This window comes from Rattus norvegicus, chromosome 4 (genome assembly GCF_021556685.1).
Source record: "Rattus norvegicus strain SHRSP/BbbUtx chromosome 4, alternate assembly SHRSP_T2T, whole genome shotgun sequence".
In the NCBI taxonomy this organism is placed as follows: Eukaryota; Metazoa; Chordata; class Mammalia; order Rodentia; family Muridae; genus Rattus; species Rattus norvegicus.
The window spans coordinates 133,456,780-133,484,453 of record NC_141537.1 but is presented as its reverse complement, the minus strand read 5'-3'; the positions used below and the strand labels follow the sequence as shown (position 1 = coordinate 133,484,453).

The following is a 27,674-nucleotide window of genomic DNA, read 5'->3' as shown; positions in this document are numbered from 1 at the left end:
ATGAAATTTAAAAGCCATCCATGTTCTATAAGTAGTAGAAAATTATCGTCCTCTTTTATGAGCTAGGGAAACTGAGGCTGGGTGGCACGTGACCCAAATTTCAGTGGAAACAGCTGATTGTGAACGCTCTGAGGCTGGAAGTGCCTTCGCTTCTTTGTCAGCTCTCTCTTTTTTCTCTCGTGTGAGGGATGGAGCAGGAGAGACAGAGGAGGCCGTGACCTCTGCTGGGAACACTTGTTGCAGCCACAGGAATTCTCTGCCAGGAGTTAAATCTATCGGCTGCCTTCCTGTCCTCCTTGGATAGAGCACTTTTTACTTCAGTGTGTTTGCCACTTTTTGGACATATATAGACTTTGCCCATTTCACTCATGTCTCTGCATCCTCAGTGAGCAGAGTTCAGAACAGAACTTGGGTTCTGAGCATGCCCAATCTACCTAGGGGAAAATGAAGAGCTACCAATCCCGTGTGATTTGCTGGGAGGGTTGGCTTGTAGCACAGTTTTCAGCATTGCCTGCCTATTGACTTTTGAAGCGCCCTTTACAGAATAGTAGTTTGGTCTGTCACCTTCATGACTTGCCCCTCCAGTCTTATCTCTCCTGGGTTCTATCCAGGACATCCAGAGACAGCTTAGTGCTAACATTGTCAAAGAACAGAACTTGGTGTTTTCTTCTGTAAGTGGAATTTCTGCATCACTCCTCAAAACAAGAACAACTTCATAAATTATATGTTATATATTTATATAATGTATAACTATATTTTATATTATTTATATGCACGTATATTGGTATATATAAATTTCCCACTAAAGTTAAAAAAACAGGAACATCCTATGTAGTGCAATAGTAGGCGGGTGTGGGCCCATGAGACAACTCAGCCGGTAAACCTTTGCCAACATAAAGCCCAAGCCCCAGAGCCCACATGATGGTAGAAGAGAACCAAATACCACAGGCTTTCCTCTGACCTCCGTAAGTGCATGCACACACACACACACACACACACACACCACACCACACCACACACACACACCATACACATCACACACACACCACTTACATATACACACCACACATACACACCACACACACCACATACACATACCACATACACACACACCATATACACACAGAGCACACATACACACCACACACACCACCTCATACACACACACCACACATACACATCACATACACACACCACATACACACACACCATATACACACAGAGCACACATACACACCACACACACCACACACATCACACACACCAAACATACACACACACACATCACACACACATATCACACACACACACATCACACACACATACACTCACACACATACCACACACACACACACACACACACACACACACACACACTTACATCCTGCTGTGGAAGGACACGTAAATTCCCCGCTGTAGAAAGAAAGAACAAAGTAGGGAAACAGGGCAAGGTACCGGCCATCCAAGCTTGACGTTCTGTATACGCAGTGAAACCAATATCTATAGTCACAACCCAGTTATACAGAGCTAGAATTAAGACAAGTTGTCCCGGTCCTGTTGGGGACTAGAAGAGGTGCGGATGAGAAGTGACTAAAATTATATTTACAAACTACAAACGATTTAGTCACTTCTAGTGTAGAACTTGGAGCCTTCCAGTGTTACGTCTTCCCAGGGCGTCTCGCTGCCCTATTTTCTTTTACCCATGGACCGTAGAAGCACACCTGGCACATGTCAGCTGCCCATCACCTTCGGCCCTGCCATGGCCTCAGATCATGATGGCCTCTATGGGGTGCACACACATCCAAACTTCAGGTCCCGCTGCCCCTGGGCTTTCTGTCAACCTCATTCTCCAGCATTGCAGGGAAGAGGCTGGGAGTTAGCAATGCCGTCTTCCTTCACTTACCATATCAGAGCAAAAGGAGCCCCTGAATCAAGAGTCTCCCCCTGGCTGGAGAGATGGCTCCGTGCTTAAGATCCCTGGCTGTTCTTCCAGAGGACCTGGGTTCTATTCCTAGCACCTACTTGGCAACTCATAACCACCTGTAGCTCCAGGTCCATGGGAACCTGATGCCTCCTTCTGGCTTCTGTGGTCTCTGCACTCATATGGGGCACAGATACACACATCGGCAAGACTCCGGGCAAAACGTACAATCAAGTAGATTATTTTTGAAAGAACGCTGCCTCCTCAGCTGCTGTCTAATCTTCTCCTGTCCTGTACACCTGAGCAGGAACTTCAGCTTTATGGGCTGAACCCAGGAAACAGCTGTGCACTGCTCTGCTCAGGGGTTCCCCAGACTTTGCCCTCTCCCCTTCTTAAGATTCAGACCCCACTCTCCCCAACTCAGACTAAGTCAATGAACGAAGTCTTCTATCTGTTGTGATCATTTGCAGACCATAAGCTCTCTGCTTTCAGCCTGGGCTCTGCTGTGAGTTAAAAACATCCAGTCAAAGACTTGCCTGCTGCGCTCTCAGGTCTCTGGGCTGTGTCTCTCTCTGTAAGTGCCTGGGACTCCGAAGGTAGGCAGCCCTGGAGGCTGTTCACTGGAAAACACACTCCTCTACACATGCTGCAGCACTGAAGAGAACAGGACCATTCCCTCTTTCCTCCCTCTCATTCTTTTATTCTCTTCCTCCCCTTTATCCATCGGCCTTCCTCTCTACCTTTTCCCTTCATGCCCTCCACTCCTCCTTCTCCTCTCCCTTGCTCCCCCAATCTGACTTTCCCCTTCCCTTTTCCTACCTCCTTCCTCCCTTTCTTCATCTCCGTTTCCTCCTTTCCTTTTCTCTTTATTTCCTCATTCCCTCCTGACTTACAGGCTGTAGTCCAGCTAATCCGACAATGGCCTGTGTGAATTGAAAGTCCAAGATCTAGTACTTGCTCCGTCCACATGACCGGGTCTCATCTGGTCTTCAGTATATGCTGGAATCTCAGAGAAGCAGGCTCCACTGCTGGTGAAGGAACGGATGTGTTAGCAAAGCAAGGGCAAGCAGGCCAAGAGGAAAATCTTCTGTCTTCTCTGTGTCCTTATACAGACTTCCACTAGAAGGCATGGCTCCAATTAAAGGGGTGACTTCCAGCCTCAAGATCTGGGTCAAAGATGTGCATCTTCAGGTAGAAGAGGTGCTCACCTTTAGTCCAGCGCTTGGTAAACAGAGTCGGTCAGATCCATCCATGTGAGTTTGAAGTCAGCCTGGTCTACAGAGTGAGTTCTAGGACAGCCAAGGCAAACCCTGTCTCAAAACACACAAACAAAAAACAATGTATGTCTTCCTCTCTCAGTGGTCTGGACTGGACTTGGATATACCCACTTTAAACCAAGAAAAACCAAATCAAACAACAACCAAAAAAAATACCCCCCAAAACCAAAAACACAAAAAGCCTCACAAGCGTGCCCTCCATTTCTGGATTTTAGTTCACTTCTGTTGCGGTCAAGTTGACTGCAATAGCCACCACCACGCTGTCTTCCCTGCCTTCCCCACTTCCTTCTTTTCAGGATCACTTGTGGACGGCTTTATTTATCTTTTGTTTTACAAGACAAACATGTTCTTCTCTGTCAATATGTAGCCTTTTTCTAAGACCTATGGAGGCTTATCCTTTCTCACGTCTCAGAGCATTTCAGGTGAAAACTGAAGAGTGAATGTGTGAGCTTTACTGATAATGAATGGGTTTCTGTGACAGAAAACTGTCAGGCAGGAAAGCTCTAACTGCAAGAATGCCATATTTGATGACTGACCATGTCTTTCTTCTGTAGATCTCCCTCCCATTGTTGCTGGTGTACTGCCTTCGACTCACCCGAGGGTGTGGTGGTGCAGTACACCTACTGCACACAGAGGTGGGGAGGAGTGAGATGTCTGATGACTCTGACCTTTTCTGAGAACCAGTACTTTTTGTTTGTTTTGCTTTTGTTTTGAGACGCGGTTTCTCTGTGTAGCCCTAGCTGTTCTGGAACTTGCTTTATAGAACATGATGGCTTCAAACTCACAGAAATCCAACTTACTCTGCCTCCCAAATGCTAGCATTAAAGGTGTGTGCCAGCACTGCACAGCAAGAACCAGGTGTGTGCCTTAATTCCAGGTGTTAGATTTCTTGGTCAAGGGCTGCCTCAGCTCCTTAAGGAGAAGAGCAACAATGATGCTAAAAACTTATCAAGCAGTGAGTGGCCCTGTGACCACAGCTGTCCTTCCACATTAACTTAGTTTGATCGCCGTGTCCTCCATACAACTGGTGCCCAGCAATGTGGACTGAATGAATGGCCCTTGGGTGATCATTAAGGCTTTACAGGGTTGGAGAGCACTTATCTATCATTAAGAAGCATTGTGCTTAGCTGTACTGCAGTGCTCTGTCACAGACTAAAGAGGACTCATTGTAAGCCTGGTGCCGCTGGAAATCTACTTATAACGTTGAACCTATAGTAACATTTAGGTGTTTTGGAGACAGTCATTGAGAATCATCAAGCCTGTACCACATCAGTCCTTTGTCTCTCGCAGGGAAGGACTGGGTTCCAGGAGCATGCAGTGCTAGCTCTTCTCTCAGGCTCCTTCTCCACTAGATGTACAGAGAAATAGAGGACAGAAGAGGGAAGTTTGCAGCAGCTGTTTAGCGCCATATGCTTTCTAAGTGCGTCCCTTCCCACTGCTGTGCTTGGAACTCTTGCTCTCATTCTGTGTTCAAGCACAAACACCTGCAATGATGAACAGCTTCCAAGTTCAGCCGCCATTGCACTGTGATGGTCTGTCCTTCCTGACAGATTCACCAAAGAAAACAAGCTCAGAGATGTTCTTGCTTTTGTTCTTCCAAGGCTGCAACAGGGTCCTCTGGCCTCTTCTCACTTCTGAGATAAAAGAAATGTGTGCTGTGTGTAGTTCTCTAAAGACTTCAAATGCTAGGTCAAAGGTCAGGACTGGAGAAGCCTGGCGGGGATGTCATGGGAGGAGCTTTGGAAGGGTTGACCTTCAGAGCCCGGTTGCCGTCCTCCTCCCAGCCTTCTCTGAGAAGAGGCTTTTTGTTTTTGCATCATTTTGTCCATGGATTCTGCAGAGGTCATTGCCATGTCATAGCAAGTAAGTGAGCATTGACTGGTTGGAAGACATTGTCAACAGTGTCCCTCCTCCTGTGACTCTACACATGACTTGTCTGGTGACTTCTAAGACTGAAGGGAAGATATGTAAAAAACACATGGTAGCATCATCAAAGAAAATAGGTTAGTAGTTTAAAAAAAAATATAGGGTCTTTACAGATCAAGTTCCAGCTCTGTCCTCTCACAGTAACAGCACAGACAGAAGCGGGGGTGTTGCAGAGATCTTGAGATCTTGAGATCTGACTAAACAGAGAGCATCAGCCCTCCACAGGGACACAAGTCTGTTAAAGGATCTACTATGACACCATGTTAATTTTGTGATTGCTAAAATTACCATTTAAGTAGAAGGCTCCTGAAGTGCTGAAGTAGATTCCCCACTGATACATCTACCACAGACACTTTATATATGGCCTTTGATCGTCTTAGTGCACTATTACCATCTCTGCAGCGAATTCAGCTGCGTGTATTTATAGATGCTTTTGTGTGTGCGTGTGTGTGTGTGTGTGTGTGTGGGTATGTGTGTGTGTATGTGTTTCTGGATGCTTATGTGTGTTTTTGTGTGTTTCTGGATGGTGTGTGTGTGTGTGTGTGTGTGTGTGTGTGTGTGTGTGCATTCTTGTGTATAAAGTCAGAAGGCTGCCTTGACAATGACATGGACCTGAAGTCCCTGTGTATTGCTTCCTGGTACCTTATGGTCTGGCTGCTGAGCTGTTCTCTGATCCTTGTAGGAAGAACAAGAGAGAGGGACAGAATTATCTAATGTGATTCCTCTGATTTCCTTCTCCACCCTCAGGCCCAAGGCAAAGCTCCACAGACCTCTCGCTGGCAGAGTCCTTACAAGGAAATGCAGTTTAATGATCACACTAACGACTCTGCTAAGTACCGTAACTGTCAGAACATCTGTGGCAAGATTCTTTCCCTTGAGAATATGTGTGTGTGTGTGTGTGTGTGTGTGTGTGTGTTTTAGAACAGGGGCTTCTAAAACTGTCTCTCCTGAACCTTTATATATGAATATAAACTGTATGCACATTTTAAAAAATTATGGATAATGTATCATAAGAATATTCGTTAAACAATTATTTGGTCTATATGGATACTTTTGTCATTGACTAAAGACAAAGGCAAGTGTGCATACAAATGGGATGTGCATACATAATTTTTATCTAAAAGAACGCATCTTAGCTGAAGATTTGCTATTGCAGGACAAGGTGTACATTCAGGAATGTTTCAGACTTGATAGACATTTGATTTATAATAATTCTGAGAATGCCACTTTTTGGAGGGGGGAGACAGCTTACAAGTTTATTTGGCTTCATTGGCTCCCCTTGGCTGGGGCAGTAGAAAGGCACCCAGAAAGCCCCGGCTCCAATAACCTCCAGGGTAGGGGGTCCAGGACCTAGGCCTTGTAACTACAGGGGCCACAGTAACAGTAACCACAGGGGCCACAGTAACAGTAACCACAGGGGCCACAGTAACAGTAACTACAGGGGCCACAGTAACAGTAACCACAGGGGCCACAGTAACAGGACTTGGTCAAAAGTGCTGGTGACACCTGAGGTCAGCCCCTTTCCCCTGGACCCCCCTCCCTGCACCATTCCTGGGGGGCAATTCCCTGAGACAGGCTCTGGTCCTCCTAACCAGCTAGGTACAGTGTCAGGCCCCAGTGGGGCAGCTAAATCAGGGGGACCTACGGTTTGTAGGCATGTGGGGTGTAGCCCCCATCCAGTGTGAAGGCTTTCTGTGCAGTGTAGTAGTGTTCCTGACCCCCAAAGGGTCAGGGTCCCTGGGGGAAACCAAGGCAGCCACAGAGGCCTTCCTGGCTCCTCTTCCAGTGTATGCTGTGCCTCCTCTGAGGCAGAGAATGCCACTTTACACAATGGCAAAACTGTTCGTACAGTCATTTCAAAAGAAATTTGAAATTCTGCCTAATCCCAAGCCAAAATTTATTTAATGATTTTTTTTTCAGTGAAACACAAGGAAGCAAATCAAACATCAATTTTCAAAACTTATACATGCTAAAAAATTGTCCTGTTTCTGTGTGTGCGTGTTTTGTCTTTACGTATATCGTATGTGTGCCTCGCACCCACAGAGGTCAGAGGACGGCATCAAATGCCCTGGAACAGGAGTTTTGGATGGTCGTGAACTGCTGTGTGGGTGTGGGAATTGAACCTGGGTCCTCTGTAAAAAGAACAAGTGCTCTGAACTACTGAGCTATCTCGCCAGCCCTCAAACCGAAAAATATACTTGATACTTGCATGCTGAGGAATTATGATAGGAAAGATTAAAAGTCTTTGTATTCCAAAATTAAACAGCATGCTTCTATCAGGGCAGAAGATTTCCTATGTACAGTATAAATACTGTGTGTTAGCTTTCTTTCTTCCTGAATCTGAGGGGAGGTGCCCAGGCATGCTCATTAGTGTTACATACAGAAAGCACATGCAAAGTACACATGTTGTGTGTTCAGAAAGAGGACTGTAGTGAAGTAATGTGAGTAACACAGGGAAATGCTCCATGAGACATTCCCGATTTACTGTGCATTTAACATTTAATTTAGCATTGTTTTGTTGCTACCTCTCAGGAGCCTTGTCCTCCTGCCCGGTTCTTTGCAACCTGCATGAGATCATGACCTACAGTGTCAAGAAACTTATTTATAACCATTCCTGATGAAATTAGAACTGATGAGGGTCTTTAATTTTTATTTATGTTTATATGTGTGTCCCTGCCTGTCTGGATGTGTACCACGTGTGTTCACATGCCCTCAGAGGTCAGAAGAGGGCATCAGAACTCCTGGAACTGGAGTCACAGGTGTCTGGAATCTGCCTGGTGTGAATGCTGGGACGAGAACCCAGGTCCTGTGCAAGAATAGCAAGTGTTCTGAACCACTGAGCCATCTCTCCAACCCGGCCTTCAGATGAGATTATATTGAAATGTAGAACACAGAGCATGCTTTGTCTGTAATCTTTCCAACCAAATCTTCCAAAACAAAAGACCTAGGCTCCATATATATTAAGGTTATGAATTAACAGACCCATCTCACATTCTCTTGTGACAAGAGCTGCAAAAATCTACATAGTTAACAAACACTCCTAGTGAAAAGCAGTTTTTATTAATGTCAGTCCTTGGGACTGGAGAGCAGGTTCAGTTGTTAAGAGTCTTTGTTGCTCCTGAAGAGGACCCAAGTTCGATCCTCTGCAACTGAATGATGGCTCACAACCGTGCATAACTTCAGTTCCAGGGGATCTGACACCTCCTTATGTCCTCTGAAGGCACCAGGCATACACACGGTACACACACACACACACACACACACACACACACACACACACGGTGCACATATATATACATGGTGCATATACACATGGTGCACACACACATGGTGCACACACACATGGTGCATATACACATGGTGCACACACACGGTGCACACATGCGGTACATACACACATGGTGCACATACACATGGTACACACACACACATGGTGCACACACACGGTGCACACACAAGGTGCACACACATGGTTCACACACTCATGGTGCACACACACATGGTGCACACACACGGTGCACACACACATGGTGCACACACACGGTGCATATACACACGGTGCACACACACGGTGCATACACACACGGTGCACATACACATGGTACACACACACATGGTGCACACACACATGGTACACACACAAGGTGCACACACACATGGTTCACACACTCATGGTGCACACACACATGGTACACACACGGTGCACACACACAAGGTGCACAAACACATGGTGCACACACTCATGGTACACACACACGGTGCACACACACATGGTGTACACACACACGGTGCATATACACACGGTGCACATACACATGGTACACACACACATGGTGCACACACACACATGGTACACACACGGTGCACACACACAAGGTGCACACACACATGGTGCACACACACACATGGTACACACACGGTGCACACACACAAGGTGCACACACACATGGTGCACACACTCATGGTACACACACACGGTGCACATACACATGGTACACACACACATGGTGCACACACACATGGTACACACACAAGGTGCACACACACATGGTTCACACACTCATGGTGCACACACACACATGGTACACACACGGTGCACACACACAAGGTGCACACACACATGGTGCACACACTCATGGTACACACACACGGTGCACACACACATGGTGTACACACACACGGTGCATACACACACGGTGCACATACACATGGTACACACACACATGGTGCACACACACATGGTACACACACAAGGTGCACACACACATGGTTCACACACTCATGGTGCACACACACACATGGTACACACACGGTGCACACACACAAGGTGCACACACACATGGTGCACACACTCATGGTACACACACACGGTGCACACACACATGGTGTACACACACACGGTGCATACACACACGGTGCACATACACATGGTACACACACACATGGTGCACACACACATGGTACACACACAAGGTGCACACACACATGGTTCACACACTCATGGTGCACACACACACATGGTACACACACGGTGCACACACACAAGGTGCACACACACATGGTGCACACACTCATGGTACACACACACGGTGCACACACACATGGTGTACACACACGGTGCACACACACATGGTGCACACACACACGGTGCATATACACACGGTGCACACACACGGTGCATACACACACGGTGCACATACACATGGTACACACACACATGGTGCACACACACATGGTACACACACAAGGTGCACACGTAAGCAAAAGAGTCATAACACATAAAGTTAGATAAATCTATAACTAACCCCAGTCCTGGCATACATAGTGCACTGTTACCTTTCTGGTTTTATGTGTACACATTGCTTCACAACAACAGCTTTCTAAAACATACAGCCTAGCCTAATGTCTAGAAGGAACAATGTTTTGCATTAAAAATGTTGAAGAGCTAATGAGAAAAATCTACTCCAAGTAGCTAGGAATTAATGAGAACCAATTTTTCTTTAATATATTAATTTTATAGTGTCCTGGCATCGTTAATCAATACTGGGTTTATTAAATGAAGTGTTTTGGTTTTTTTCTTTAAAGATATTCTGGAGTGTGTACAACAACATCCCTCCTGTGACCAGCCTGCCTTTGAGATGTAGTTATCACTTAATGAGAGGAGAGAGGCGACCACTGTGGTAAGTGTGTATGGTTCACCTGGAGGTCAGGTTGGGAGGGAAATAGCTGGGAACATCATGAGGACTCATTCTGCCTATGGTGTGCCTCTTAGCAGCAAGAATCCCCTGCTTATCAAGGGGCGGAGCCCCAGAAGAGCCTCCCACAGCTGCCGTAATTACTGGATGTAGTATGAGGGCACTGGACAGTTCGTTTGCCCAGGCCAAGCCTCTAATACCAATAAAACCTTACGTCATTTATTCCTTCACAGTTATTTACTCACAAAGAGAGTAAGATTCTGCCTTAGCTCATTTCTCAGTGAATGGTAGAAATCTAAATTAAACGAGAACCAAGTAGAGTTCAGTTGGAACCTGTAACTGAGAGGTTCACAGGCACAGCTGGTGTCCCCACGTCTGGTTTTCCAGGTTTCATCCAGACTCTGACTCTCCTTCCTGTTTCCTTTGCTTCCTTGTTGTTGGATGAATTTGAAGTCAGATTTTCCCATTTGTGGGAAGACAAGATCTCTCTCTCGGGACTGAACCTAAAGCCTTACACCACGTGCTGACCAAGCACCGCACCGTCGAGCTACATCCACACCCTTGCTCCCATCCCTGTTTTTTTGAGATAAGGTCTGGCAAAGTTACCCAAGCTGGTCTTGAACTCACGTTGTGGCCATCATAAGCCTTGAACTTGCCATTCCTCTGCTTCAGCCTCCTGAACAGCTGGGTTGACAGGCCTATAGCCACAAGTCCTACTAATTGAGCTGTGATTTACACCCTCCAAGCTTATCAGTTGTTGGCATTCTCCAAGCCACCACTGGCTCACGGGGTCAGCTCTCCACCTCTGGCCAACCATGAAGACGAGGAAGAAATATTCTCAGAAGCAAAGCTAGGATCTTTAAACTTAGCGTGTCTTTAAAGCTAGGATTAGAATCAACCCTCCCTGAATCCCTCTTACATAGAATTTGGCATGCATTTCCTGGACAGGAAATGACTATTAAACCCTGGTCTGCCACCTGTTACATCTGTGCCCCCAGGTTTACATGTAAATGAGACAACATAGTGAATATGCTTTGGGATGTAAAGCTCCTCACACCTGCAAAGTGCTTGCATCAATTGTCCATACCCAGAGAGTCAGGGAGCCCCTGGGTGCCACCTCCTCGAGAGTGAGGACCTCGTATCCCTGCACCTACCTTCATCCCCATCACAGCTAATTCCATGTTGCTCCCTCTCTCATCTCCATTCCCTTCCTTCTTCTGCCTCTGCTCCTAATCACAGGACTGGGGAACGTTTACTCAAACACTTGTGCACTTTTCTTTTTCACACCAGCCATTGTTAAAGTGAATGGGAATAGAAATACTCCTTGGTTGTGGAGCACAACTCTAAATGTTGTTCTTTGCCATAGGGAAGAGGAGAGTAATGCAAAGGGAGGTGTGTGGAAGATGAAAGTTCCCAAGGACAGCACGGTATGTCTCTGCTGATGATTTCCCAGAACTGCCTGGGCACGGGCCTGAGAGTGGTGTGCTTTTCAGTGGGTCTGTCCAGAAGTCCCCTGGCAGCCCTAGGTGGAGAAGTTCATTTCCGACATTGGTGATGGTCACTTAATCCTATCACCTTGAACAATTGAAATAGTCAGGTGTCATGGTTCACACCTTTATGCCCAGCACTCGGGTAGATCTCCGAGTTTAAGGGCAGCCTGGTCTTCAAAGTTCCAGGACAGCCAGGGCAACACAGGAGAAGCCTTGTCTCTAAAAAAGAAAAAGAAAAAGAAAGAAAGAAAAGAGAAAGAAGTTAAGAAAATGTCTAATTGTGAATCTACAGTGACATCCCTGTGTCATATACCCATCAAGGTCTAGAAAGGTTAGAGCAGAGCCATCTGGGAGCTTCATGGTTGCTGTTTCCTCACCAGGCATGCCTAACACATGCAAGCTCATCTTCCACAGGAAAGCAGGATCCTTCCCACCAAAGGATGGCTCTCCTGGCCAAAGATAGAGGGACCATGAAATGGAAAATGGGGACACTTAGAGGTTCCCCATTCGTTGGGGTTCACGGAGCTAGGCAAGCCTCAGCAGTCTAGATTTCTCAGGAGCAAAGTATAAGCCTTAAAAAATGAACTTCCTGGAAACCCTGGGTCCTGCTAAGACTGAACCCCCAGTGAACTAGATTGTTGGGGGGAGGGCGGCAATGGGGGGAGGATGGGGAGGGGAACACCCATAAAAGAGGGGAGGGGGAGGGATTCGGGGGATGTTTGCCTGGAAACCGGGAAAGGGAATAACACTCGAAATGTAAATAAGAAATACTCAAGTTAATAAAAAAAAATAACAAAAAAAAAAAAAAGAACTTCCATTAAGCCCTGGTAAAAGACAAAACTCCTTAGAAAGTAGACGAACTGGTCTAGGCATGGAAATGTGTCCCTCTGATCCCAAAAGGTATTAATAGAAGTGAGGGAATCATGAGTTCAAATCTTAGTGTGCCATTCAGTGAGACCCTGTGTAAAATAATGAAAATAGGGGCTGGGGAGATGGCTAATCTGGTAAACTGCTTGCCACAGAATTGTAAGGACTCGAGTTCCGATCCCTAGGACCCATGTGGAAAAGCTTCATGTGGCTGTGAATACTTGCTACCCAGTGCTGGGGAGGCAGAGACAGGAGCAGCTTTAGGACTTGCCCATCAGCTAGTCTGGAAAGACAGTGAGCTCCAGTTCAGTGAAAGATCCTCACTCTCACAAGATAAGATGGGAAAGTGACTGAGGAAGACAGCAGAGATCAACCTCTGGCTACCACATGCCAGGCATACACGAACACCCAAATCAATACATAAGTAACACAAATCATTAAAAGTAAAATGGACAGAAGGGACCTTTTCCTGATTCTCTTCATGTGATTATGCTTAAAAAATTAAGATACTTCTGGGGAGCCACACACGTGGGCAGGAGTCATCTCTCTGTGAGCACACATTTCAAGTTACAACCAGATTCATTGGTAAAGGCTGAAGATCTGGTCGTTAACATTGCGAACCTGAAAAACACTAGAGCTAAATGGGAGCCAGGCAAGGTGTATGACACCCTCTGCTCTGCAGGGAGAGCAAGCAGAAAATAAGGAAGTGTAAGATACTCCTAGATTTTCTTAAATTTAACCCAGTGCTCCCCCCATGTGTGTTGGTTCTCTTACCTGCTGGTTTATGTTTGAGGTGATGGGGAGTCACTCTAAGCCTTGTATATTTATGTGTCTTATTCACTCACCCTAGACTTGGAACTCAGTGGAAGCCACCGGGGTTCTCCCACCCATAGAAAACTGCTCAAGGCAGGGTTGTTCTGGCCCACCCTGCCTGCTCACAAGGCCAAATTCAGGCATGGATACATTTTTTGTCTGGACAAGTGCCTGAGGACTCCTGTGTCTCAGACCCCCATTAGAATTGTGGGAGGCCAGAGCTGCCTATATTCACAACAGAAGCCTGAAGGCTCCCTTCCATGCTTTCCTCTCCCACTCCAGCTTCAGCACCAAGGGAACGCAAGACCAAAGTTGGAGAGATGGGAGAAGGAAAGGTCGAGGAAAGAAGACTTGAGCCTTTCTAGTACAGGGCCACCTTCAGCTCCCTAGTTAAATGCCCTCACCTGGGTTAATGATAAGCAGCTGCTGCAAGCTCATTAGAATGTAATAATAAACATTGTTACAGTTAACCGTACCGAGCACCTGGCATATGGATGCGTGCCACTATGTATGGCTCAGTCTTAAATCTTGAACCCCCTTGTCTCAGTCACTGTGTGAAGCAGTTCCTGACAGATTCTGTGCTTGCAACATCCCTCTGAGGTCCATTCTGTTGTTATTCCCTCCCAGCTGGAAGCTGGAGTGGTTCACAGCCTGCTCAAGTCACAGAGAGGAAAGTGACTTCTCACTCCGAGAGGCCTCAAAGCCTAGGAACCATGGCAAAGGGGAACCTAGACCTTTTCCAGGGGAAAAACTAGGAGACCACTGAGCCTCCGGTGTCCTGTGAGTGAATTCCGTTTACTTGACAGCATTAGTACATTTCATAGAAGGAGCTCTGGTGCTTCTCATTGGCAGGAGGCAGAGAAATTGTGCATGCATGCACGATAGTACATAAATTTATCATTCAGTGCAAATAATCTGTCAGCATTGAATAGAATTTTGCAAGTCTCTGGCATTCAGTAAATAACAATGTTTCTTAACATTCTTGACTGGAGTAACATCTTAAGTGGTAACATTTTAAGTACCATATCAACTGCAAGAGAAAAACAAAGACAAGGATTTTACTAATGGCACTCAAATGTAATGGGGTTTGTACACTTTGAGAGTTAAAAGACATCGGGAAATGAAGTGAGTTGAAGGCTCCCCCCTCCCTTTCCAGTTCTTCTGGAGTTCATGGGAGCTTCGCTAGCACTGAAGGCCCTGGATCACTTGTATCTGTGTGTGCACAGTCATTTGCAAGCTGCTCCTACACATGTATGATTGCACGTGTGCTCTTCCATGATTTGGAGGTTCCAGCTGTGGGTGGGGAGCTTGTGTCCTTGAGCACCTGATGATAAATTGCCTAAAAGTTCCCTTGTTTTCCTTTTTATTCTCTCCTACATTTAGTCCACAGTTTGGAAAGAATTGTTGTTAGCGACCATTGGGGAGCAATTCACAGACTGTGCTGCAGCAGGTAGGGAGGCCACAGCCATTTGCTTATGCCCTCGTATCCTTGTCTCACGTTTGTCATTCACAGACCTTTGATTTTATGTCTGGTCCTTGTGCTTGCCTGCAAGGTATTGATTTTGTTGCTGTGATGTAATTTAGACTTGTCCCTGCGGTTTGGGGTTTGGTGTGAGATTTGTGTACATAAGCACATAAGCACATGTGTGTATTTACATGTGTGTACAGTCAGCCCTTCCTTTCTTCAGATCTTGCATCCATGGATTCACAGATCAAAAAACAGTAGAAGGCATGAACAGTATCTGAAATAAACACACACATATACTTTCCTTATTATTCAAGAAGCAATGCAATGCAAACAACTTGCATGGCATTTGCATTAAATATTATAAATAAGAAAGAGAAGATTCAAAAATAAGTTTGACTTGGTAATATAGCCCTGTGGTAGAATGTTCACCAGGTGTGCAAAAACGAACTGCTCTAAAATAAATACCTAAATAAGTATTATGTGAAAATGACATTTTATATAAAGGACTTAAATAGTCATGGTTTGGAGGGGATCTAGAATTTATCTTACATAAATACCAAGGGTTGGCTATTACATCTATAAAGGCATACATAAATGTGTGTATATATGTATGTATGTATGTACATAAGTATGCATGCATATATGTATGTATGTATGCCTACATTATTTCCTCTCATAACAGTTGCAGCCATTCATCTGATATAAATAGGCAGAAAGAAAAGGTAAATCTTTATCAGTGAGCTGGCATGACTTGTGGCAGGTTTTCTGTAGCTGCCTCATCTTTGGGCGGGGCACAGTGCCTGCCATGACTAGTGGGATCTGGGTGAGTAGGCACAGTCCCATCATTCTTCCTGGTTTATCCTCTTCCTCTTGTTCTCCTGACTCTACACAGAAAGAGGCAGACTCAGGGAGACAAAATGTCTCACTGTTCTTGCTGAGGATGAAACAAAAGACTTGCATCTGCAGAAGGCGTTGACTGCTGAGTAGCCTTCAGAGAAGTGTGTGTTGGGGGTGCAACCATGGACCTTAGTCTGGCCTTGAGCTCTGCCACACCCACACCTCCTCCCCGCTGTGAGCCCTACGGTGTTTATCGCAGAACCATTCAGAGAGGGCTCATTTGCTTGTGTCAGGGTCTCTTTTCTTCTTGGAGCTCTCCAAAACTTCCAAGGATACATTTAAAGTTCTGTGGGGTTTTGTTGTTGCTGTGGTTGCTGTGGTTGTTGTGTTTTGTTATAATGTTGCTTTTGGTTCATCATTTTATCTGCTTCATTTGACAATTTGGTATTGTTTTTTGTAGACTAGTGTGTATCAGCTGGCACCCAGACTTAGGCTGTCTCTGAGAGCTCTTGTCACCCCGACAGATCCAAGACCAATCTCACATTCACCTCCCTGGGGGTGGGTAGAGGGTGTGCAACTGTTCTGCCTTTCTGTTCTGCTTTTCACGCTGCTTTTATTCACTTCAAAGTGTGCACCGAGAAGAAAGGGGCTTACAAGGGCAGACTTCTGTTCTAGTGGAGAAAAGCTAACAACTTTATCCTGCCCAGTCCGAGGGGCACTCTGTGTGTAGCTATAAACACAGAAGTCCTGGAATAGTCATACGTAATAAGAAACACCCAGTAGTGAGCAGGGAAGGCTAATTCTTCTGTGTCTGACTAGAAAGGCGGACGCTACTGACTGTTAACGTTCAGTGCTTCCATTAACCAGCTCTGTCACTTGAGGCAACCAGCTCATCTTTCTCAGCCTCACTTACGTCTTCAAACAATGACTCCTTGTGGCCCCACTGTCTTCAGCTGCCAGGGCTCTGCCACAGCCTACGTGTGGCTGGCTGACTCTCCATGTGAAGAATACTATGTATTTCACCATGGACCTGCCTTCTCATAAGATCTGTGGGCCTTTTACTATGCTGTGCAAGAGGGCTGAACTCAGGTACTCCTGCTTGCCAGAAGCCAAGCCAAAGTGAAACAGTGACCATTGGTGCTGCTTGGCATCTGTTGCTAACCTCACCCATTACCAGTAGAGTATGAGTGGATCATCCCAAATGACTAGGGAACACTCATATTTCCCCAAAACCGGGTCAGTAGTGTCCTGGCTGGAACACTGGATCACCTCTTTCTTTAATATAATAATTGTATTTTTACATGAAATATATCATCTCATCTCGTCTCAGTGAGACAAGAGATGCCATGAGCAGATGTTTTAGCTTGTGTTTGAATGTGGGACATGCGTAGAAATGTCCCTGTATCATAGCTGTGAAGCCTGGCAACAAGTCACAAAGTGATTGAATCCTTTTCCTGAGTCTACATGTTAAGAAGCAGGGCGTTAATGCCCTCTGTGCTCCAGTCTTCCGTCCTCTTTCTCTTCTTCATAAGGTGCCATCCAAGTTGGTTCAGTCCAACTACGAACACCATAGTCTAATTTTGTCTGGTTTTGAATACTTATATACATGTTCACAAGGTGTCAGAATTTGCACCAAAGCCTTGATCAAATTAATTCATAATGGAAAACAGGCAGAGAGGAAGGCAGGGAAGGGGGAAATGGAGGAGAAAAGGGAACTATTTCACACACAAAAAAAGTGGTTTCTTTGAGTAGACTGGGTATGCCACCATGTAAATCATATTAAATAACATGTCCAAATGTCCAGGAGACCAAGTAGAAAAACCGATGGCGTGAATAGCTCAACCTATGGTCGATGGCAAATTAGGCAGCAACATATCATAAGCTAACATAAAATTCCCTAATTGTGGTAATGCCTCTCTCTTGCATGCTACGTATTGGCACCGACTATGTGGATTCGGAGAGCTGTCTCTGTTTCCTAAATGTGTCATGAACATGAAAAACTTGGAGTCAAAAGCTCAATTTCTATCGTTTTATCACCAATTAGTGTGGGCAGAGTTGCTGCATAGGAGCATAGGGTACAATAGGTTTATCCTCCAGCCTCCACGCTCAACGGCATCCACACTAACCCCATGTTGACCAAAGCCTCCATTAACCAGCGTAGGTTGGTGCCTAATGACCATTCACTGGGTGGTAATGGTAGAGTGTCAGTCAGAAGATACTTAGTGCACCTGTAATGGTAACAGGTAGCTGTCAGCTCTTTAACCCCTGGTTCAACACGGTCAGAAGGGTGAGGGTCAGAAGGGAAGCAGCAGAGGGCAGAGCAACTCATAAAAGAGCAGAAAACACACAGAGAGCAGAGGAGCCACTAGACAGAGTCTGGGTCCAGAGGGGTTTGGAGCAAATAGTGCTAACAGTCTGAAGCATCCAGTGTCTTAGCAGGATGCCACAGAAAGTCTCACCCCTCCTCACAGAGAGGGACAGGCTTCAAGCGAAAAGTTCATCCGAGTTCACTTGGCTCTCAGAGGGCAGGAAATTATGCAACCCATTTTAGAAAAAGTCTCATCCAAACGGAGTCAGAAAGTGACAGAAAGCTTTGGGTAACATGTTAAAAAGGGTAAAATGCCTTATCTGGGAGACTCATTTGGCTCGAATACTCTATTTGCTGAATCCCTGGGTAACTGCGATGCGACTCTTACAGCGTCTATGCTGAACTGACTTTCTTCAGCAGTCCCCCACGGAAGCAGTCGCTCACGACAGGTCCCATTCCCGTCTGTAACTCACAGCTAGAGCAGTAGGTGCGTAAATGTGATCAGACCAGCTTGTCACCATCATTTACCCACTTCTTGCCTCCCCACCCCCTCTTCTCCTCAGATGACGAGATCATAGGAGTCAGCGTGAGCGTTCGGGACAGAGAGGATGTGGTCCAGGTGTGGAATGTCAATGCCTCACTAGTGGGCGAAGCTACTGTGCTAGAGAAGATCCACCAACTCCTTCCCCACATATCTTTTAAAGCAGTGTTTTATAAACGTAAGTGCTCCATTTCCAATCGCTATTATGGAGATTCTCCTGCCAGACTTGTAGAGGTAGAGGCACACTGCGGATGAGGCGGAAGACAAGACCGCTCGAAACTCCATTCACGCAGACAACAGTTCAGCACGATGCTTGTTAAGTGTTTCTTTTAAAAATCGAGTTTAGTTTCAGAAATTAAAGTAAGATTTTTTGCTCTTGCCTGAGCGCATGAATTGGGAAGGCAACTATACACTGTATTCGTGATTTCAAATAGCTGAACCTGACTTTAGGTCTGTCAGAGGAAATTGTATTCTACTGGGAGTAGTAACAAGAGCAGGCAAGAGAAGTCATTCAGAGAGCTGGCAGGCTGATGGTCAAGCATCCTTCCCATGCAGGAATTTATCACGTCTAACATGTGTTTATGGGGGAGCTAGTTATGATTGACAGTTCAATTGGCAGTGCTACCCCTTCCTCATCGTGGCGACTGTGGGCAGAGTCACCAAGAGTCCCCGTGCAGTGGCGCACACAACTTCTGGTGTGAACAGTGTGTAGACCCATTGTTTCCATCGTGATGTGTGTTCATTGCCTTTGTGTGCTCTCCACAGACACTCATCCTTTTCACAACGAGAACGTCTTAGTGTGTTGGAACCAGTGTTTGATACAGTGAGTTACGGGAAATGACTGATAGCCCCACACACATCTCTGACAGATTTTCTATGTCCCAAACTGTTCTGGGAGTCGCTAACCCATTTTTTTCTCACTATTGTATTTCATTGACTCTAAGGTGCTCTTGAGCATAATATACCCTATTTAATTGAAGGGGGGAAGCAAGAAAGGGTCTTCAGTTAAACCGGAATGAATTGGCGATTCTAGAATTTTGGAGATTTTCAGGGGACGGAGCAGAGTCATCTTAGAATCTCTGAAATGTATGTCATCATTGTCTCATTAGTCCTGGTCCTTGTCAAGAGGCTAAAATTCAAATTTTGTGATTGCCCTGGTTGTATAGCATCTACGAACAGCCAGGCCCTCCCTGGGAGGAGTTCTGTAGGCAACAGCAAAGAATTAGGATCCACATGGGGAGACGGATCCCTCACTCTGCACTTAGGGGGCACTGACCCTCTGAATTATGATAGAAGGTTTAAAATGAAAGAGACCCTGGGGCGTTTCTCTTTGGCTGTGCAGGGTGGAGACAGGACAGGCACAGGGGTATCATTCCCATTCCTTAGGGACAGGTCAACTCCAGTTCAGCCCAGAGACCAGTGTGTTTTCTGGTTTCCAGTCCGAAAGAATAACCAGCAGAAACTGCAAAGGGAAACATGAGCTAGCATCAAGGTCAAGCAGGCCCACACTTGAGGACTTGTACAGTGTAACCCTAAGCAGTCACAATTGCCCTGCTTTCCTCTCTCACCTGGGTATCCAGAAGGTTGGTCTCAGATGATCTCCAAGGTTCCTTCTGCTTTACAATTCTGTCAACAAATTGACAGGGAGCAAACTGGTCAGCAGCTCGGTGTAAGGTCGGGATCCTCCTAGATAATTAGGGCCCAACTCTAGAGCCAAGACATAGTCACCTAAGAACAACCAAGGGCAGGCAGTTCACTGCTTAGCTGTTGGGGTGGCTGAAAAGAGACATGGGGGTTGGGGGGCACCAAGCAAGGAGATAGGACACTGCACCCAGGCCAGCTGGATCAAAGCTGACAGACACCCTGAGGTGTGTGAGTCAGGAGGAGCTAGCTGCGGGTCTAGGCAGAAAACTGCTCTTGAATGACACACGTTAGCACTTGAAGGCTCAGGCTGTGCAAATAAAAAAACTCAGAATTCCCTGTATTATTTGCCATGAAGCAGGCTGTCCTTCACTCGGCAAGGTTGCCAGCACGTGTTATAGAAGTGATCTGGAAAAGTGACGTCTGGACAGAAACTAGTTCACAGGGTGAGGGACAGTCCTGGGTGGGCTAGGCTGGACGTGGCCAGTTCACACCACCTTTGCCTTCACCCTGGCTCTCTGGAGTTTGCAGAAGCTAGCTGGCTAGATGATGTCATGGATCCCAGTTTATTTAGTCCTGGCCTCCAGCTGGGCATTGCCATTCGTGGGATTCTTCTTCCAACCAGAGAGATAATTTGAATGAGAAAAACCGCAATTTACACGCACCCCCCCCCCAGTTCCCTTAAGTTCTTCTGAGAGCCTTTACACTAGGTGTGAGCGAGCACTGTGGAGGGCAGGGGGGAGAGCCCAGAACTGAAGCTGAGCCAACCTCTTGGCTCCCTCCTGGTTCAGTCCCGCCTTGTGGGTGCAGCAGAGAGCAGTCTCTACCGTTCCATATAATTGGGGAAAAGCAAAACTGCTTTTGTGACCCATGGAAATTGTGTCAGTGCTGAGTCTGAGTGCCCTTCAGTAGCTGCGTAGCATAAGGAAGCTCCCATTTGAGTCCGTATTTTCTGTAGCTCCTTCAACAGTCAGGAGTTGCATGGATTACTACTAAAGAGTCTGCTGGCTTTTGGATCTGGGAGCAGTCCTCTAATTGCTTCCCCAGTTGCCCCAGGGATGACAAACCTTTGCCCACAGCGCTGCAGCGTACGGGCTGTCAGGTTCTGGCTGCTGACACTTCAGGGTTTCAGCTGTGGCTGTCCTGATCCTGCACACCTCGAGATAAGAAGGAACTTTGCATCCTCACTGTCTTTGGATTCACAATTTGCAAATCAGCATTGCTGTCATCCTATGGCCCCTTACATTGGCCCTGAAACATAGCATATCTCGCTGAACGCCAGTCTATGTTTTATTTAGTGTCTTCCCTAAAACTTCTTTCTTAAAGATAGGAGTTAGAGTTGGGGAGTAAGCTCTATAAGAGGACCTGAGTTCAAGCCCCAGAACCCACTCTTAAAAACAACAGGGGGTAGGGCCAGAGGAGAGGGCTCAGCAGTTAGGCTGGGGTACTGCTCTTGCACATGACCTGAGTTTAGTGCCCGGCACCCAGGACAGGTAGTTTACAACTGTTTGAAACTCCAGGTCCAGGACTCTGGTGCCCAATTCTTGCCTCTGCAGACACCTGCACTCATGTACATACGCCCACACAAGCACATGTAACTTAAAAATAAATCCTTAAAGAAGATAGCTAATGCTGGAGAAATGATTCTGCAACAGCACTGGCCACAATAGCGTGAGGACCTGAGTTCACATCCCAGCATGGGAAGAGCTGGGCATCACCACACACACGAACCCTGGCACTGTGTAGACAGAGGCAGGCGGCTCACCAGTGCTCTCTGGCCCCAATCCTGCCCCAAGTCCAGTGAGAAAGCCTGTCCAAAGGAATATGTCAGAGAGTGACAAAGCAGGATACCCAGTGTCGTTTCACACCTCTGGTCATGTGGTACAGGCGCACAGACAGCACCTACATCTACATACTACATCTATGTACATAAAGATATAACACACACACACACACCATATACCACATACCACATACACTACACACAGATACACACATATAGTACATATACGCACAACATGCACACCACATCTACACACACATACACACATGCATCATATACACACACATACATATGCAGACACACATACATATACAGAAAGCTGAGTTTGCTGGTGGATCTCTGGGGCTTGCTGGCCAGGCTGGCCTTTAGCAAGTTCCAGACTAGTGAGAGGTCCTGTCTCCAAACATAAGATGGATGGCATCCAAGATTATTCACTACCTTCCCTGTCCTCTCATGCTCCCACCCTTCCTCCTTCCCTACCTCCCTTTCTTCCTTCCTCCAACCCCACACTATCCCCTTTCCATGCAAGTGTACCTGTGCATGCAGAAACATGCCCAAATAAAGAAAATATTTTGAAAGTTAAATTCTTAGTTAGAAATGTGAAGTTGTGAAGCTGTGCGGTTATGCTTGGGCAGAGGTTAGGTCACGCTGGGAGTTACAAGGTGCGTCCTTACCAGTCCACCTGAATTGTCCAGATGAATTGCTGCTTGGCGTAGTTACCTGAACTGATCTTGAACATCTAGCCCAGTTGTCCTTCCCTTCGGTAGTGTGTATTAAAAACAAGAGAGGGAGGAGGTATGGTGGTGGAGCAGTCATGGAGGTGGAACACTCAGCTGTGTCCCCCTTTATTGCCTGGAGGAGTGAGTGGAAGCACTTGGACTGAATAGCCCTGGCTATATCACATCCTGGCTCTGTCACACCTTGCCTCATAATGACAGGTAGACACCCCTTAGTCAAACTTGACCCTTTGTGTTACAGCTAATACTGGGTGTCTTGGGGGCCTCCCATCTCTCATCTCCCAGTTTAAACAGTCTTTGAAAAGCATACTTTTTATAGTCGGTTTCCTAATTAGTAATAACACAAGACAAACCTTGGAAGTCCCTGAGGTATAGGCCGAGGGTTGGGAGATATAATAGATCCATTGATTTTATGAAGCTTCGTTGCCTGCGGAAAGCGATGAGAAGCAGGGGTATAGTGTAATTCCCACCCCCCTCTCCTGTGGCTCTGTTTTGTTTTGTGTTATTTTATTCTTGAAGGTAGGCTTGCGCATGGCTCTGTCTTGAGTCATAGCCCCCCTTCCATGCATTTTTTGTGGGGTTCATCTCCTGATAGCCTTTGCCTTGAGCCCAGCATATTCTCCTCATCAGCTTGGATGGATGAGTCATGCCCCCAGGCACAGCAAGAAGAAACAGGCAGCCAGCCCATAGCTTGTTTATTCCTCGTTTTAATTTCCATTATTACGTTTCTCAGGAAATGCACGCCTTAGCTAACAGTTACTGGAAAAAATAAAAAAGGAAAAGAAAAAAAAAAGGTATTTGAGTTCTTGCCAACATCTGGGGAAGCTGAATGAGATGCCTAGAGGAGGGTTGGCCCATCCTTTGCTTAAAGTTTTCTTTCCTTCTTTTCTTTTTTGTTTTTTTCTGTCCTTTAGCCCATGAAGAGCATCATGCTTTTGAAGGTGGACGTGGAAAACACTAATTGCACTCTGTAAAGAATTCTTTGTCCTTTGCTGATTGGTTTTGGAAACGGTCTTAACAGGAGGGAGAGTGAAGAGAAGACTTGCCGAAGCCCGATGCTGGTTCATTTAGAGTGGGTTTCTGTCCTTGCAGTCTGGGCGATTAGGACTCAAAGTGGCAGGTGGGGTTGGGGGAGAACATGTGGGTTTCTGCCATCGTATCATTTGCTTTAAAAAGAAAGAAAAGAAAGGAAGAAAAAGAAAGGAAGAAAAAGAAAGAAAGAAAGAAAGAAAGAAAGAAAGAAAGAAAGAAAGAAAGAAAGAAAGAAAGAAAGGAAGAAATTTTAAGCTTTCCAAATTCTCTGGGTTTTTTGCACTCTTCCCCCTCCCCGTAAGATTCCTCATTCAGAGTAATTATTGTTTTCTGCACACCCTTTCATTGAGGCATAAGAATTGGGTTTCCCCTTCAGTGGCTCTACTGTACCTCGCTAAGGAGCATCTGCATAATCGCCACAGGACTGCCTGTGAAGTCACAGGGCACCGGGAGGAAGCCTAGCCTAGCAAAACCCCTTTTCTGATAAATTGTTGTGACACTTCCCTGCATACTGTGAGCTGGGCATTGTTTCTTTTGTGTGTGCGTTCCATAGAAAGCATGCCCACTGACAGCGCACACATCTTAAAACCCCTTTAAAAAGCAGTATGAGGAAAAGAAATTGTTGGTTTGCCTAACATGAAAACTTCTCATCACAATTGGGTGTCAGGCTCCAAATCAAACTCTAGGCTTTTGGGGCCCACGGTGCAAGAATTTCTAAGCAGAATCCCATATCTGACTTTTTCAACAAAAGCCCCATGATTTGTCCCGGGAGGAAACCTTATATTTCTGATTTATAGAGGAGGCAGTGCGTAATACTTGTATGGCTTCTTCCAAGTTGCAACATCTTTATCCAAACCGATCCTCACAGCTCTCCTTCAGTGGGCCCTCTTTCCTGCCCACGTCCTGTATCCTTTCTGAAAACCGATGGCCTTCCAGCAAAGGCGGCTTCACCCTTCCTCTGCACACTGTGGCAGGAGACACCTAGCCAATCACACAGCTGCCCTGGCGTGCCTCTCATTCCTATGGACTGTGTTATTAGATATTTGATTCTACTACTAGAGAAATACTGGTTTCAGTAGAAGAAAGCCTTTCCGAGTGTCACAGCTCCTCCCAGGAGCTCCTGCTTCCCACTCAGCTTTGCCCCACCCCCTGGTAATTCTCCTTCAGAAAGGGCTGCTCTCCTGTTAGCGTGGGTTAGCACAGACCAGCGTGCAGCTTCTATAATTCTCAAAAGGGCGGATTTCTAATTCCCCTTGCCCTGTGGGAAGGAGAGGTGGAGTTGCTCTAAGCCTTCTACATGCATTTGTAAATAAAATTCCCCATTCAGAGATTTCAGATGGCCCTCAACGGCATCTGTTTATAAAAGTCGTGGCCCTCCACTTACACATCGCTAAACACTCAGCAAAAATAATTAGCTGTCAGAGTTTAAGAGGTACTTCTTTTCCAAACTTAAGTCCCTCAACAGTTTCACTCATCAGGGTGTTGATCCTTCTAGAAAAATCTCAGGACGTGTTTGTCTAAATGACGTGCATTTCTTTGAACAGTTTCTAAACTTGTTTTAAAACTATAACTCAAGGATTTTAAAACTTATTCTAGACATGAAATTCCTTTTTATAATATAAGTATTTTCTGATAGATTAGCAAAAAGGATATAATTGACTTCAATATTTTAATTGTCATATATATTTCCATAAGTAAATAAATTTTGAGAAATTTTTATTTTTGAACTTTATTTAAAGCATTTGTGATAACATGTTCAATTTTTTGCATGTATGTAGCTTTTGAAGTAAAAATAAAATAAAATAAATAGGAATGTTAGGCTCATGTTAATGCTTTCGAGTTTCTATTGTTTATGAACACAAAACATGACAACCACACAAAGTAGTTGGTCTGTTTTCTTGTTCTTATTTTTTTTTGTCCCAGTGAACTTTTGCAATTGTTTCTCTTTTGAAAACACTAACCATGAGAAGGATTTAACCTGCCTAATCTTCAGAATCTGTCTCTGAATTACTTGAGTAGATTTTGTCAGCTTTTGCTTCAGAAATGGTTTTAATTGAATATTTAGTCATGTTTGACTGAGAACTAAGCAGATCTAAGCAGTTTCAAGCCTTTCATTGCCTCCTTAAAGAAGCTGATACTTGGGGAATCAGAGGCAACGTTTGGGGCATGGAACTCAATGTCAGAGCAGTTCAGCCATCTTGGCAACTTGCCGGGGCAAGTGGAGAATCCAGTAGAATCTTGGTCCTTCAAGCCAAGTCCTGTAGGTGCAGCCCTGGCTTCTCTGTAGAGTGCTACCCAGAAACCAAGGGGCTTGCTTCCTTCTCCCGCAAGGCTGTGAGGCAAGCCAGGAAATCTGGCTGAAACCAGTGTGTTTTTGCCTCCATCCTGTGATCCCTTGATTGCTATGTTATAGACTCTTGCCTATATGGGGAATGTTTTTAAGATTTTCTCTTTTTTCCCTAACCATCTCCTATTTCTGCACTGACCCAGCAAACCTGCAATGCTGTAATTTAATTCATGGTCCCCTTGACAGGGAACAAACATGAGAAGGAAAACAAGACAATGAGAAATCGTAAGGTTAAAGTCACTAGACCGTTCTTGGCCCCTTCCCTTGCTTTTGCATGCCTGCACTGTAAATACAGTCGTAAGACTTCATCATCGGAAGGAACTTTGAATATAATTGCATCCAGTAGATACAATACACTGTATAGCAGCTAAGCCTTGACTGACCCTGCTTCTCACTGAAGTATGGAGATCTAGCCATCAGGAAAGCATCAAAGCTGGGCATCAGAGTCTGTGAACTGTGATCGACACAGGCTTCTCTGTAGTGAAGACAGTGGCATCTGTCAGCCTATCCTTCTCTCCAAGTCATCCTGGTCAGCACTGATCCTCTGTCCCACTCTGGCTAGTGTAACAGCACATACTCAGATGGTCTCATGACAACAGCTGCTTGCTCTCCCTCCCTCTTCTGAGTGAATGGCATTAGGTTTGGGGTCTAGCAACTGCTGTAGTGTAAGAGGAAGTAGATCGCTGCTACCAGATGCCCCACTCACTCCCCGTGGATTCCAACTTTCTATGCACACAGAACTGACGGCATTTACAATGATCACATGGTGGCGCTGCCTTCCAGCTGACAGTTCTGGACCAGAGGCTGAACGAGTCCTCCTATGTGTGTGGGATTATTTAAGAGCTTGCTGCCTGCTGCTCTAGGGCTTCACAAAACTTTCGTTAGAGAGCATACAAATCGTATTTAGCGATAGACATTTAATTCTCATTTGCCTAATAAAAACACATCACAGACAATGCTGTGGACACACTTTTAAAAACCTCAGCTCCCAGCCCCTCCTTGGCTTTTTTAAGTACTTATAAATAGAAAAATAAAACCCACATAAGAGTATGGGGAACGTTTTATCATTATTTGATTAGCATGGCTAACGATGACAAACTATTAGGATTCCTTTCTTTTTAGATAGATAGAATGCCTTTAAGAATGCCCTTCCCCTTCCCTGTCTGAAATGAAAGAAGAGGAGTGCCTCATGTGGTTTCAGTATCACCTTAACTTACTCTGACTTAAGAGCTTGGAAGAGTCACAGAGTAAAAGGGAGGGGCGGAGAACAAACAGAAATGCCTTAGAAGTGAGCTGACAGGGCAGTTAGGTGGGCTCCCATCTCAAGGAAAACCCTAAACCGATTCCTTAACCAGCTAGCTAGACACTGGTGGTTAGCTTTTCAGTTTGTTTTCATTTTGCATATGGATGAACACGAAGCATTCTTACATTTCCTTTAATCTGCTGAGGCCAGAAGTCAGTCTTCACCCTTCCTGGTGCTGACACGACTCA

The 27,674-nt window shown here is 45.7% G+C and overlaps 1 protein-coding gene across 3 annotated transcripts in view; it reads left to right on the top strand.

The window, feature by feature from the left end:
• Eif4e3 (eukaryotic translation initiation factor 4E family member 3) overlaps nt 1-25,666 on the top strand; it is a 46,501-nt gene extending 20,835 nt beyond the window's left edge. For 2 of the 3 annotated variants that reach the window (XM_087656803.1, XM_087656804.1), the window contains 5 exons: nt 10,210-10,304; nt 11,686-11,746; nt 14,873-14,939; nt 18,666-18,821; nt 23,719-25,649. In XM_087656803.1, coding sequence (XP_087512929.1) covers nt 10,279-10,304; nt 11,686-11,746; nt 14,873-14,939; nt 18,666-18,821; nt 23,719-23,765 — 357 coding nt within the window. In that variant the 5' untranslated portion in view covers nt 10,210-10,278 and the 3' untranslated portion in view covers nt 23,766-25,649. 3 annotated transcript variants of the gene reach the window in all.
• The last annotated feature ends 2,008 nt before the right edge of the window (nt 25,667-27,674 follow it).